Raw genomic sequence first — 15430 nt, 5'->3', positions numbered from 1 at the left:
GTTTATGGTCCTGCCGGGAGAGGAGGGGGTTTCAGAATATTAACCCAGAGACAGTGAAGGAACTGCAATATAGTTCCAAATCAGGATGGTGTAAAGTAAAAGTAAAGTTTATTTATTAGTCACAAGTGAAGCTTACATTAATACTGCAATTAAGTTACTGTGAAATTCCCCTGGTCACAACACTTCAGTGCCTGTTTGAGTACACTGAGGGAGAATTTAGCTTGGCCAATGTGCCTAACCAGCACATCTTTCAGACTGTAGGAGGAAACCAGAGCACCTGGAGGAAACCCGCGTAGACACAGGGAGAACATGCAAAATCCACACAGATAGTGACCCAAGCCAGGAATCAAACCCAGGTCCCTGGCGCTGTGAGACAGCAGTGCTAACCACTGTGCCGCCCCGTGACTTGACGGGGAATTTTCAGGTGTTCCCATGCACCTGTATCCTTTGTTCTTCTAGTTAATAGAGATTGCAGGTTTGAAGGCCTTTGAAGAATCCTTGGGAACTGTTGCAGTACTGCCAGTAGATAGCACGCATTGCTGCCACGGTATGCCAGTGATGAGGGACAGAAACATTTCAATTGGTGGAATAGTTGCCAATCAGGCAGCTCTTTTCTCCTGGATGGCATTAAACTTTGTGAATAATGTTGGAGTTGCACTTACCCAGGCAAATTGAGAGTATTCCATCACACTCCTTATTTGTGCATTGTAGATTGTGGATAGTTTCAAGTCAGGAGATGGATTACACGCTCGACAAATGTTCCAGCTTCTGGTGTGCTTTTATAGCCAAAATGACCATAATGTTGTTCCATCTGGCTGATTGTAACCATCAGTATATTGATAGTGGGTAATTCAGCAATGGTAATGTCAGAGGACTGAATCATGAGGAAAGACTTCAGGTGGAGTTTTCCCCCTTTTTGGCTGTTTCCTTTTGGGTAAGGAAAGCAGTGAGTAATCTGCTGATGTTGTTGGCAACTTTTAGGCAAACTGACTTTGATTCGCCTGCGCAGGTATCACCTCAGCATTTCAATCTGGGGGTCAATCATTTAAACGCCTCCCCACACTTGTTCCAAGTCCAGTTAAGAGGATGGCTGCTGGAAGACTGGCCTGAGGTTTTCTGAAGGAATACTCATCAGAATGCTGCATGGGGTACAGGAGAGGCAGGACACCCTGTATCCTCAAGTGGGACAAAGACCCTCCAGCTGCATGGGAAGTGGTGGCTGTGTTGGTAAGCACCAGCTCCCTACACAAGAGGACAGCCATCTATTACAGGAATAAAATGACTCACCTCATCTGTGCAACCAGGATAAGTCACTCTTCTCAATGGTCACCACTTTCACACTTGCCGCACATCCACTACCACCCCACAGAGCCCCACCACTCACCCTCCCACACGCTTCCTCAGATTCCCTGCAGCTCCTTTCCTCATCACATCACATCTCAGCTCCCATGCCTTGCATTCTTACCATCTGACTTGATGTGTAACCTGTTTACACTCTCCCCATTCTTCTCCATGTAGGACAAGCTGGCTCACAAAAAAGAATCAGTACAGGTGGGTGGAAGCATATCCAAACTAAAACTCCTCTCGAAATTTGAGGAGAGGGTCTTCCAGCTTACTGAAGAGGAAGAGAACCCTTCTCAGCTGAAGGCAAGGGGAGCACAAGAGAATAAAGTGGGGACCCACAACACAATCATCCATCTCTGCCGTCCTTATGCCCCTGCCATGTACTGCCATCCCTCTTTCCTTGCAGGAAAAAACAGTTGTGAGGTGAAGCCCTCGACCAATATGACATTTGAACAGCAGCCACAGAAGCAACTCTAATGTGTTTTTGGACATTCCAATGGAACAGCCTTCACAGCTGTCACCTGTATACTCCACCAGCGCAAAGACTCATCTCAATGGAAATTATTAGCAGACAGGCTTCTGGGTCACTAACTGGTGAACACCTCACTTCTGATGACCCACAGCAGGCAAAGGCTGGAATATCCCAGGGACCTGGTCTTAGAGGACTACTGGAGGTGACAACACTGCAGAGCCCGAGTCAGATGTTATGCCTCTGAACTCAGTCAGCCTTCAGCTGCTATAGCTGCAAAGGCAGAAACAGAACCTTGAGGAAGGGATGTCTGCTGTATTCCTCGGAATGTCAAGAGTCCCATCACCTTATGTCTGAGTAGATTGTCCTTACATTCTGAGGCAACCAAGCCAACGCAGCAAGGGTGGTGTCCCCATTGGAAATCTTGGTGCAGGATGTTCACTCCATGATGGGGGCTGTTCTGGGCATGAACTCCATGGTTCAGGGCATCAGATCCTTATGGGCTTCCACAGTGCCAGCATCAGAACACAACGGGGCTTCTGGATTTCACTCCAGCTGCTCTTCTCTCCCAAGGTGGAACCCAGGGACCATTATGCACACTTAGGGAGGAGGGTCAGCTGGTGCATAGCCCAAGACACTTCCATGCAGGAGACCTTGGGTGTCCAACCCACCTGAATGCCCTCTTCCTGTGATTGACAGAGCTCAAGACAGTGGCACCACCACACTTGTGCAGCCTGCAAGCAAGCCCGGGCTTTCCAGTTTTCGGTCTTCTAGGGGACACCTGTCAAGGTCATCTCGGACAACAGGGCGTGGCAGGCAGCAGACCATCTCCACCTCAGCTAAAGATGCTGGGGATACACCAAGATGTAGTGGCTGCAGTAGGAAGGTTAAGAAATTGTAGTTGGACAGCATGGGCATGGGTGTTGTTAGCTATTTGTACATAGCGAGTATTTGTACATATCTAAGCATTGAACACCTTTGTACTGTGTTAAACCTGCGGCATATACAGCAGTGTCCATCTAACATGTAAATGCTAGATGCTGATAATCAGCACCAAATCCATCATTTGTCTGTGAGGATGTCAACTTACTGGTTGGTGTTCCGTAACAGCAACAGGACACGTCATGCCAGGATATACTGGTAACAAGAAACTCCCTCCCCCCCACTTCCCAACCCTAACCCCATCCCAACAGTCAAGCGCGCTACTCAACCCCAGTCACTTGGGTAAGTCTGATCTCAGCACGAGGAACCCAATGGCTTCACACTTGTGAGAACTGCTTCTGTGGCACCAGTGACAAAACAGATCCCCACTGACAGTCTAAACTAAGGAGGAGCCTGCGTCAGGGAGATGGGTCTGATTGTGCATCAATACCCCAATATTACCCTGGTCAAACTGTTATAGTAAGAAGTCTCACAATACCAGATTAAAGTCCAACAGGTTGGACTTGAACCTGGTGTTGTGAGACTTCTTACTGTACTTACCCGAGTCCAACGCCAGCATCTCCACATCAAAGTGTGATAACCCAAGTTGTTTTATGAAGTCAGCCAAAGTCACAAATTTTGCACTTTGAATTTGGTACGGGCAAGCATAAAATGTTTCGCTCCAGGTATAATTCAAATGACCCACTAGGGAGCTTTTATCAAATAAAGTTTATTTAAGAATACTATTAATATATAAGACAATTAACAATAACTTTTACCAATTGCAAACAAGAAAACAAAACAACCAGGATGTAGTATAAACTTTAACAACAAAAAAAACCTGTTCCAACACAAACACCCTGCAGACATACACCTCTGTTCCAGGCTTAGCACGGATAGTAAGAATGCTCACATGATGCTCAATTTTGCAACTTTTGTGAAGAATGTGCCCTGGATCTTCCTATTGCACTTGTGTGTGAAAGCCTGGGAGATACCACAAAGGTCATCAGTGGATCCCTGAAAGGAACCACTGACACAGAAGTTTAGGGTGGCTGTGACCTTTAGGTGATAGACAGTGAGTGACCTCTCAGTTCATGTGACACCAAACCTTGAAGAACCTGGCAAAGGTGCACAACAGTGTCCCTGCATTATCCAGATTCTCCTCCTGCACTGGTTCTCACCCATTAATAAGAAAAATCAATCGCCAGCTATATACTGGGGGCCAATGATAGCATCTCTGCACAGTCACTCTCTGTGCCCCTGTTTCTGGCAGCTGAGGAGGCCCTGCCATCTTTCTATCTTTGAGGATCCTGATGTTGACACAACAAGAAAGATTACTGCCAATTCTGCTACTTCCATGATTGTATCTCTCTACTAACTGCATGGGAAGAAAGTACCAGGGTCCTTGGAGAAGGTTGAGGCCCTTCAGCTGGGGGTTGCAGCCTCAGGGTGGGTGAGCTTTACAAGTGCCATCGTTGTCCTCTGGTCACTAGGTCATTACCCGTTGAAAGGGCCAAACCACCCCCTTTCTCAGAGTCAGACCAATGGTGGACCGCGCACAACTGCACCCCCCATCCCCACTTATTTATATTGCCCTTTCCCCAACTATGCTGCCCTGGTGACACCCTGCCCCATTCTCCCCTCCCAGTTCTGTTTACCCCTCTGGTTTGTCAGTGCTGAAATGGCCTCAACCCCGTGGTGCCCTGCTAGTCTTTCAACCCTCCCAAACACCCATTGCCCCATTGTGTGGCTAGCTTCTTGTGCCTCCCCCTGACATTGTCATCCCCTCCCCCAAATTAAGGCTTCACCCCCCACAAACTTGTGGCCCCACTGCAACCTCGTGGCACTCCCAACATCCACCCCCACCCCTCCATGCAACACAGCCCCCTTAGCTGGTGCTCTGCCTAACACCTCCCCCCATCTTTATCCGCTCTCCCCATGGATTCGTTGATGGATAGTAGAGGCCACTAACAGGTTGGCCTCCAATACCTTCCTCAAAGGTGAGGTTGCCAAGTTGCCATTTTTAAATCCTGTTGTGAACTCCATCACGCTGTGCAATTAGAAATTGCAATGGGGGTGGGGAGAGGCAATTATGGTGGAACTATCCGCTAATTAAATGATAGGTGGAATTTTAAGAGATTTTTTTCTAAGTGTCGGGCAGGCGAGAAACTGGGAAAGTTCCAGATCCACTTTTTGGGTGCATTTTCAGGCCCAGTCTTATGCACGCTGTAAAATTTTGGGTGAGCCCGTTTCCCACTTCAAAAGGCTGTGGGTGGAGCTGTAGAGGGAGGTATTGCACATGTGCAGAGCAGGCGTCTGACAGACAAGAAGAGAGCTGTCAGACTTTTGTTTCTGCAAGCAGCCTCAACTCGCTCCTCGCTACCCCTCCACCCCCAGTTGCAGACGTCCATGGCCCAAGATGCAGACCCCGCACCTACTGCCATGCAGACCATTCGTGGCCCAGCTGCTCTCCCCCATCGATCGCATTCAGAGTGGCAGCGGGAACTTGCCCCGTTGACCCCACCCATGCCTGGCACTGTCCCCCACAGGCCCCATGCTCCTGGCACTGACCAGTGGGCATTGCCCAGGTGCCAGGGTGGCATAGCCAAGGTGCCAGAGTGGCATAACCAGTCTCACACCGCCGAAGGGGCACCACCGCCTTGCCCTCAGCCTCACAAGGGGGGCCTCACTGGCCTCTGGTTCCACTGGTGAGGCCAACATAATTGTTCCCCAGGTGTTTTCCTCGCTGGAGAGAATCTCTCCTAGCACGGCCACAAAGGCAAGCGAGCCCAAACAATTGCGCCCCGGGCTCACTAAACAGATGCAAAACACTATTTAAATAAAGTTCAATAAAACAACCAGCCTCTCATCAGTAGCGAAAACCGGTGCCATTCACATTAGCTGCTTTACGCCCGATTTTTACGCCATTTTCACACTGCAAAACAGGTGTAAAGTGGTGGTAAAATCCCACCTCGATGTGTTCAAGTGAAATTCTCAACGTTTCTGGGCAGAAACTTCATTTTTTCACTGTCTGAGACTGAGGACCATCATGTCCTGAGATCTCACCAGTGAGTGTTGCGTTCCATAGAACCATAGAAAATTACAGCTCAGAAACAGGCCTTTTGGCCCTTCTTGTCTGTGCCGAACCATTTTTTGCCTAGTCCCACTGACCTGCACTTGGACCATATCCCTCCACACCCCTCTCATCCATGAACCTGTCCAAGTTTTTCTTAAATGTTAAAAGTCTAAAATGTTCCTGGTCTCTCACAAGATCTTGTGCCCATGTTGCCATTTGCACCTGTCGCGAACACAGGTGCAAATTCTCAGCCTTGGCTTTTCATCTTAGAATGGAGCCAACTGAGTGGGAGTCTCAAAGATATATTAGATTTTTTTCATAGAACCCTACAGTGCAGGAAGAGGTCATTCAGCCCATCGAGTCTACACCGACCACAATCCCATCCAGGCCCTATCCCCACATGCCCACATATTTTACCCACTAATCCCTCTAACCTACATATCCCAGGACACTAAGGGGCAACTTAACACGGCCCATCAACCTAACCCGCACATCTTTAGACTGTGGGAGGAAACTGGAGCACCCAGAGGAAACCCACCCAGACACAAGGAGAATGTGCAAACTCCACACAGACAGTGACCCGAGCCAGGAATCAAACCCAGGTCCCTGGAGTTGTGAAGCAGCAGTGCTAACCACTGTGCTACCATGCCGCCCCACTTTCTTGTGAGAGAAATCAAAAGATTAAAGGACTCAGAAAGACACAATCTCAAACTACTGTAAGGGAAATTTAAGATGGATGTCAGGATGCTCTTCATACATGAGTGATCAACATATGGAATTGACTTCTGGATAAGGTAATGGAGACATAAATCATGGAATTGCTTAAAGTGCTGGTGCTGTGAAGAGAAACTGTGAACCTTTCCTTAATGGATAAGCTAGAATAAGCAATACAGCCATTTTCTTCCATGTTCACATTGTGATGGATGGGACTTTCAGGGTGATATGAACTTCACATCATATACTGAGTTGGCAAAAACAGTTGTTCTAAAAGCATGAACATCACAATAGATTTGCCTTCAATTCATCTTCACTGTCATTACCACTGACATCAGCTAGAATACTTGCTTACATTTATTGAATTATAAAATTTAAATCAGCTTTCAAGGCCATAAAAAAGCTAAATTTATCCATTTAAAAACCAATCTCCAATTCTCATTCTTGAAAAATATTAACTTCAACTTGGCAGAAAGTTAGGCTTTATAGAAAACTAGCATCACTGTTTTTCTGAAATCACCTGTGAGGAGAGGCAACAACCTTCCAGTGAAGATCACTAAAAGCTGAAAGGAGAGACTCACAGCAGAGATTTTATGGAGACTGCAAGAGAGGCAAATTTGCCATGCGATGGACTGAATGAGGCAAGAGCTGAAGTTTTGATTTCCAAATGGCAAGTTGAAATGCCAAAATGAAGTCATTTTGTGGCATACAGGCCTCATGCAGGCCTGTGGCGGGTTCATACTTATTATTCATTAGCATAGACCAAAAAATTCCTTTCAACATCAACTAACTGGTACACAAGAATCTTGGAGCACCCGGTTCACGTTAGCTTAAAGTGACATCGGCTTTTACCCGATAGTGTTTTTTTTCTGGTCCAGCCAGATCTGGTGATTGGTGGCTATCTGGTGATTGGTGGCCTATCTGCAATAGGCTTTCAAGTCTGTATTCCTGAGACTGAAAGGAGCAAAGGTAAGGGCTGTACTGTATGAAATGTTCAAAGTGAGAAAGAGTATTCCTGTAATGGCTTTACTGGGGAATAGAGTAACAAAGTAGAGGTGAGAGTGTGACTGAACAAATCAATAGCTGCAGAAATGCTGTGAATGGAGGACCAAAAGCCAGATAGTTGGGAATTTGAACATGCAGTTCTCAATGACTGGGGAGAGTTTTTCCCTGGTGTACACAGGAGGAAGTGAGGTTGGGAAGGGAGGGTGCAAGTGGAGAGGACTACAAGGAAGTGGTCAAATATAGCCTTATATGTGATTGAACAATGAATATTGCATGAGATGGCAAGGCCAAGGGATTATATGAGAATATGGGTAGAGTTTATATGGAGGGAGAGATTAAGGGATAACAGGAGGCCAATAAACTCAGAGGAAAGACAGCACAAGTTAGGATGGAGGTTGCAGTTAGCTAGGGAGGAAATCCAAGACAATCTGTGAGAAATTTGGTGTGCCAAATGGTTGGGCGGCAAATAATTACTTTTAGATGCAAGGGGAGAGAGGTAGAATAAAATGAGACGCCCACGTGGTTTGACAGCAGCAAATAGTGGAAGTTTTAGCCAGGCAGTGAGGCTTCATTAAGGGTGTCATCATGCCTTAGTCAAGTTTCCACCAATACAACCACAATAAACTCATAAGAACTCAAGAAATAGGAGCAATAGTGGGCCATACAGCCCTTCAAAGCTGCACCACCATTCAGTGAGAGCTCAATTCCACTCACCTGCCTGAGTCCCACATCCCTTGATTCCCTTAGTATCTAAAATATATTTATCTCATGCTTGAATATATTCAGTGAGTGAGTATCCACCCTCTGGGGTGGACAATTTCAAATATTGCAGTCCTCTTGGTGAATCACTTTCTGCTCATCTCATTCATAAGTGACTGATCCCTTATGCTGAGATGATAATCCCTAGTTCTAGCCTCTCCAACCAGGGGAAAAAATTTGCTCAACATCTGTTCTGTCCTTGAAGGATTTTAGATGTTTCAATTAGATCACCTATCTTTCTTCTAAACCCCAATACTTATTCTAATTGATCTCTCTTCATAGGACAATCCCCCCCTATCCTAGGAATCAATCCAATGTACCTTTCTTGCTCCACTTAAGGAGGCAAGTACGTCTTTCTTTATGTAAGGAGATCAAAAGCAGTACTTCAACAAAGCACCATATAGCTCCAACAAAACTTCTTTATTCTTGTACTCAATCCCCCTTGCAATAAATGGGTGACCTGGTCCTTGTTCACTTATGAATAGGCATTCTAGGAGGAACTGTGGAGATGGGTGGCGATAGCTGAACTGCTAACAGAATCCATGGGGTGAGTGTGAGCCTGTTGAGGAGTGATTTAATTTCACTTTACTGTTCTTTTCTAATTTGGACATCCCCATTGTTGCTCTATTCTTTATTGCACACCTAGCATGAGATGAAAGTTGCATTGTTTTTCCTAATCATGAGATTACTGTATCAAAATAATTAATTCCTTCAACATTTAACATAAGAACATAAGAAATAGGAGCAGGAGTAGGCCATCTAGCCCTTCGAGCCTGCCCCGCCATTCAATAAGATCATGGCTGATCTGTTGTGGCTCAGTTCCACTTTCCGGCCCTCTCCCCATAACCCTTAATCCCCTCTCTTATCAAAAACCCATCAACCCGCTTCTTAAAAATATTTAGCGAGGCAGCCTCCACCACTTCAACGGGCAGAGAATTCCAGAGATTCACCACCCTTTGAGTGAAGAAGTTCCTCCTCAACTCCGTTCTAAACCGCCTCCCCTTTATCTTGAGGCTGTGCCCCCTAGTCCTACTGTCTTTTTTGAGCGGGAAGAGTCTCTCCACCTCTATCCTATCCATCCCATTCATCATCTTATACGTCTCAATGAGATCTCCCCTCATTCTTCTAAACTCTAACGAGTACAAGCCTAGTTTATTCAAATTGAATAGTGATGACATGTATGCTTACTATAAAAGCTGTTCTTGGATAATATGGTAGTATTTGTAGTCTGGGCCTTCAGTTCAGTACTCTTAACTCCTTATACACTCACACAATAATAATGTTGCTGAACTGTCAGCTTTGGATATAGGTTAATCTTGTACTATCTCACCAGAGTTTCTCACCTGCATTGATATTCCAGGTAAGTTCTTTATATCAGGACTGCTACTGTTAGACTCCTGGATCCTGTTGGCCACGTTGAATTATATTGGGGAATGGTGGAGTAATCTTGAGTGCTGTTCGTCAGAGTCAACAATATAGCTACCAGCAGAATTCTAGAGCAATGCAGAAATGTTCAATCTGGCGGCTTTGTTTTATATTCATTCATGGGATGTGAGTACCACTGGCAAGCACAACATTTATTTTCCATTCTAAATTTCCCTTGAGCAGTGATAGGGAGCTACCTTCTCGTACCATATCATGTAGTTACACCTATAGTGCTATTAAGGAGTTCCAGAATCTTGACCTCGTGATGGTGCATGGATGATGATATAGTTCCAAGTCAGAATGTTGTGTGATTTGGAAGGGAACTTGCGCATAATATGGTTCCCGTGTGTCTACTGCACTTGTTTCTCTGTGTGCTAGAAATCATGTGTGCTGTGGAGAGAGTGAATGTTTAAGGTGTGGATGGGATGGCAATCAAGCATGTTGTCCTGGATATGTTGAGTTTCCTGAAGGTTGTTGAAACTCCACTTATCCAGGGATTGGAGAGTATTCCATCACACTTCTAACTTTTATCTATGAGGTAATGGACTGACTTTGGAGAGTCAGGAGCTGAATTGTTCTCCAGAGAATTCCCAGCCTCTGACCAACTCTCGCAGCTGCAGTATTTATATGAATTGTCCAGCTAAGTTTCTGGTCTGATTGGTCATTGGTAACCCCAAGAATATGATAGTGTGCATCCACTGCTGGTACTACCATAGAATGTCAAAGGGAGATAGTTACATTCTCGATGGTTGAAGCTGGTCATTGCCTGTTATCTGTGAAGTGCAAATGTAGCCACATATCAGCCCAAGTCTGAATACCTATGCCCTTCTGCTCCCTGTTCTGTATCAGTGCAGTTTCTTAGCAGGCCAAATCATGAATGAGTACAAAGGGGGAGGTAGTTCAGGTGAAAGTTAGCAAACGTAGCAAATTGGCACTGTTTAGAGCAGCTACAATAGAGTGGTGTCGATGGGAATATAGGTTTGGATTGCTTGGTCACCAACAAAAGTCCAGGAAACATAGAAAAAAAACAAAAAAACATTGTGGGGAAAAGTATCCTTTGAAATGAGAAAGTCAGGTGTTACCAGAGAGAAGTGGCCAGATGTAAACAGTAGAGCCATAATCAGATCAAAATGGAGGAAGATTCATGCTGTTGGAAAGTAGAGGTTATCAAAAGCAAGGGACCTATTCATTCATGGAAAAAGAAATAAAGTCAGACACAGATAGTATTAGGACAGTACTCCGCACATGGAAGAAAATCTTACTGTATTTTATAATGGATAGGAGAGGACACAGCAAACACTGGAAAAATTAAAAAGGCATGGCCAGAGAAGAGTGGAGAGGAACATAGAGTTGGCATCTGCATCTTACTGGTTATTATCAATGCACATTGTTTACCTTATCATTGTTTTATATTAACATGTTTCTAAGTCTGCTTTCTGCAATTCATTACAGATTCAGGATGTTGTAAAATGTCGAACAGGAAGTTGCAAAACTGAAGAGAATGAAAACTCACCTGATTCTTACAAAAATGGACAAGTCCAGATTATGGTGAGTAAAGGACCAATTCACATTGGTCAAAAATAAGCAAAAATAAAAACTGGCTCACATCTGACATTAGTTATTCAAATATTTGTTAGAGCATGAACTGTTTTACCACAGGGACTGAAGGAGGCATAACAAACCATCAAGTTTTTTAAGGGAAAGTCAGACAAACATTTAAAGCAGAGAAAAATACCAGGCTATGAAGATAGATCAGAATTAGTTTTGGATTGCTATAGCAAAGAGCTATAATAGACACTGGATATTTCTATGCCATTGCTTTTAATGTGCTTTGTGCTAGCTTCAATATAAACTGAGTAATCTCTATCTCCATTATAGCAGAAGAACCAATATTTAAGAGGTCCTTAACCTGTGTTTTTGAAGGATATTGCACAATCAGTCATTCAGCTCCTGAGGATATGCCCAGCGATATCAGCTTTTGTGAAAAAATGTATGAGGTAAAGGGCCAGATTTTACCAATCGGAGGCTGAGTGCCGGATCCGGACTGATCCGAATCCTCGTTCCAGCGCACGCATACGTTTTTTGCCAGCTCCGGTCCGGTCCACGCTGTGGGACTGGGCTTAGCACTGCCAGAGCAGTTGGAGCTCTGAACTGTGCATGCGCAGTTCGAAAAAAAACTGAAACAGCGCGCCAGGGTGCGAAAGACAAAACAGAGAAAGCTGTGAGGGGGAGGGGGTGGAATGGGGGAAGGATGAGCCGCGATCGGATCCCCCCCAGAAGGCAGGCCCCCCTCGGCAGACCACACCCCAATCTACCTGGATTGCTGCTCTCCCTCCACCATTCTTCTGACCTACACTCGTTGATGTGGAGATGCCGACATTGGACTGGGGTAAACACAGTAAGAAGTCCTGTTGGACTTTAACCTGGTGTTGTGAGACTCCTTACTGCACTCGTTGGACAGCCTGCAGCACCTTCCTGGCCTTCCGCTGGTGTCTACCGGAAGGGGGGTGGCGGGCTCAAATGGATCTCTGGTTGGGGGGAGGGGAGGGGGGGCGTGCGTATGGGAGGACGAGGTGAGGGTAGACTTGGGAGAATCTCCACCACCACCCCCCTCCCAACCAGAGATCCATCTGAGCCCGCCCCCCTCCCCAACCAAAGATCTATCTGAGCCTGCCCCCCTCCCCGACCAGAGATCCATCTGACCCCGCCCCCCTCCCCAACCAAAGATCTATCTGAGCCTGCCCCCCTCCCCAACAAGAGATCCATCTAAGCCCGCCCCCGCTTCTGACGGACGCCAGAGGAAGGCCAGGAAGGTGCTGCAGGCTGTCCAACGAGTGCAGTAAGAAGTCTCACAACACCAGTCCAACAGGACTTTAACCTGGTGTTGTGAGACTTCTTACTGTGCTCATCCCAGTCCACCGCCAGCATCCCCACATCAACGCGTGCAGGTCAGAAGCATGGTGGAGGGACAGCAACAATCGAGGTAGGTTGGAGGATGTGCTCTACCGAGGGGGGGCCCTGCCTCCTGGGAGGGTGTCTGATCACAGGGGGGCTGTCTCTAGGGGAAGAGGGAGTCTGACTGTTGGGGGGGTCTGCTGAGGGCTGCCTCCTGCAGCGGTGGGGGGGAACTAAGCTGCTTTGTCCTCAATGGTGTTGAGCTCCTTGAGTATTGGAGCTGCACTTTTTTAATTTGATTTGATTTATTATTGTCACGTGTATTAGTATACAGTGAAAAGTATTGTTTCTTGCGCGCTACACAAACAAAGTATACTGTGCATAGGGAAGGAAAGGAGAGAGTGCAGAATGTAATGTTACAGTCATTGCTAGGTGTAGAGATAGATCAATTTACTGTGATGTAGGTCCGTTCAAAAGTCTGATGGCATCAACGAAGAAGCTGTTTTCCATTAGTTGGTATGTGGTCTTACACTTTTCTATCTTTTTCCCGACAGATGAAGGTGGAAGAGAGTATGTCCAGAATGTGTGTGGTCCTTGACTATGCTAGCTTCTTATCTGAGGCTGTGAGAAGTGTAGAGAGTCCATATCTGGGAGGTTGGTTTGAGTGTTGGACTGGGCTTCATTCACGGCACTTCGTAGGTTCTTGCAGTCTTGGATAAAGCAGTAGCCATAGCAAGCTATATTCAGGCAAATGAAGAGTGTCCCATTACGCTTCTGACTTATATTCTCCACAGGGTACACAACCTCCTACTTATTGTAGCCATAGTATTTATATGGCAGGTCCAGTTCTGTTTCTAGTCGATGGTATGCCCAGGATGTTGATAGTGGGGATTCAGCAATGGCAATGCCACTGAATGTAAAGGAGAGATGGTTAGATTCTCTGTTGTTGGAGATGGTCATGGCCTGGCAGCTGTGGAGTGAATATTATTTACCAGTTAGAGTCCATGCCTGAATATTGTCGAGATCGTGTTACAAATGGATGCAGACTGCTTCAGTATTTGAGGAGTCATGAATGGTGCTGAACATTGTGGAATCATAGTGAATATCCCTACTTCTGACCTTATGATAGAGAAAATGTCATTGATGAAGCAGCTGAAGACGGGTAGGCCGAAGACATTACCTTGAGGAACTCCTGCGGCAATGTCTCAGAGTAAAAAGTCTGACAACACCAGGTTTAAGTCCAACCGATTTATTTGATAGTAAATTCACTAGCTTTCGAGGTTACCCTCTTCGTCAGGTGACGAAGAGGGTAACCTCGAAAGCTAGTGAATTTACTATCAAATAAATCGGTTAGACTTAAACCTGGTGTTGTCAGACTTTTTACTGTGTTTACCCCAGTCCAACGCCGGCATATCCACATCATGACGCAATGGCTCAGACTCAGATGCTTGCTATCCCCAACACCTGCTTTGTGTCAGGTATGACTCCAACCAGTGGAGAGATTTCCCCTGATTCCCACTGTCTTCAGTATTGCTAAGACTCCTTGATGTCACATTTAGTCAAATACTGCCTTGATGTCAAGGGCATTTACCCTCACTTCCACCTCCTGAGTTCAGCTCTTTTGTCTGTATTGTGATCAAGGCTGTAATGAGCTCAGGAACTGAGTGGTACTAGCAGAACTCAAACTGAGTGGCAGTGAGCAGGTTATTGATGAGTTAGTGCCACTTGATAACACTTGATGACACCTTCGATCATTTTGCTGGTGAACATGAGTAGACTGATGGTTGGTAAGTGGATTTGTCCTACTTTTTGTGCACAGGACATACCTGGGCAATTTTCCACATTGCTACATAGATTCCAGTACTATTGCCAGAAAGTAGTCAGGATCCATAACCTTTTCTGCATCTAGTGCCTTTATCTATTTCTTGATACAATGTGGAGTGAATCAAATTGGCTGAAAACTAGAATACATGATCCTGGGGTTAGTGGCCCACAGTGCCTGTAGTATCAGAATAAACTTGAGCATGACTGGTTCAAAGTGGAAACTTATTTATTAAGTGTCCTTTATGCTTTGCATTTTACAGAAAGTGAAATAAGGATTACTTAAGAGAGAGAGAGAAAAAAGTAGCAAAAGCCAATGCTGGATCAAACAATTCAAAACATAGTCTGAATCAAACAAACTAAACATCGATCTGTGTCTACAATATAACAGAATACTTATGTTATTAAAGAGCTGGGTGCAAGTAGTCTCTAGCTGCATCAAAACACTTGCAGCTGTGGCCATGGAAGTTTCTGTTTACTTTATGAGAAAACTTGTTTATCTTACGTTGTACTTTCAGAGAATGTAGCTAAATTTCCAGGCTCGACCAGAATTTCAAGCTGAGTTTTAAAATGTGGCCAAATTAGCTTAAAGCATAGCACAATTAGTTCAATTAGGCAGAAATACCATTAAATGACGCCATTTAACTGGGCAAACCATTACAGAGGATCCCACAGTCCTCATGGATGCTCAGTTTTGAGTTGCTCAATCACTTCAAAACCTATCTATTCACTTGGTTGTAGTGCTATATTATATTCAAAACTGTCGGGCACAGATGCATCTGCAACAAGGTTTCCCCTCTCTTGCTGGTTCCCTCATCACCCTATCCAGAATCCAATCTAGCAACTACATTATTAAGCACTCGGCCAGCTTGCTCAGCATTCATGCTGTTGAGCCACTCTTGGTGACAGGCATTAAAGTGCCCACCCATAAATTCTGTGCTCTTGCCACCCTTAGTGTCAGTAACCATATGGTCAAACTGCTAGGTTTCTCGGAGCATGCT

General features: G+C 45.4%; 1 protein-coding gene across 6 annotated transcripts in view; it reads left to right on the top strand.

The window, feature by feature from the left end:
- Positions 1–15430, top strand: part of adgrb2 (adhesion G protein-coupled receptor B2) — a 930376-nt gene that overhangs the window by 852977 nt on the left and 61969 nt on the right. For all 6 annotated transcript variants that reach the window (XM_080211622.1, XM_080211621.1, XM_080211620.1 and 3 more), the window contains one exon: positions 11166–11261. In XM_080211622.1, the coding sequence (XP_080067748.1) occupies positions 11166–11261 (96 nt within the window). The remainder of the gene's footprint in view (positions 1–11165; positions 11262–15430) is intronic.

Source organism: Carcharhinus amblyrhynchos, chromosome 24 (genome assembly GCF_965287045.1).
Source record: "Carcharhinus amblyrhynchos chromosome 24, sCarAmb.v2.hapA, whole genome shotgun sequence".
NCBI classification, from domain to species: Eukaryota; Metazoa; Chordata; class Chondrichthyes; order Carcharhiniformes; family Carcharhinidae; genus Carcharhinus; species Carcharhinus amblyrhynchos.
The sequence above is the reverse complement of the archived record's forward strand: the minus strand, read 5'-3'. Positions and strand labels throughout refer to the sequence as shown.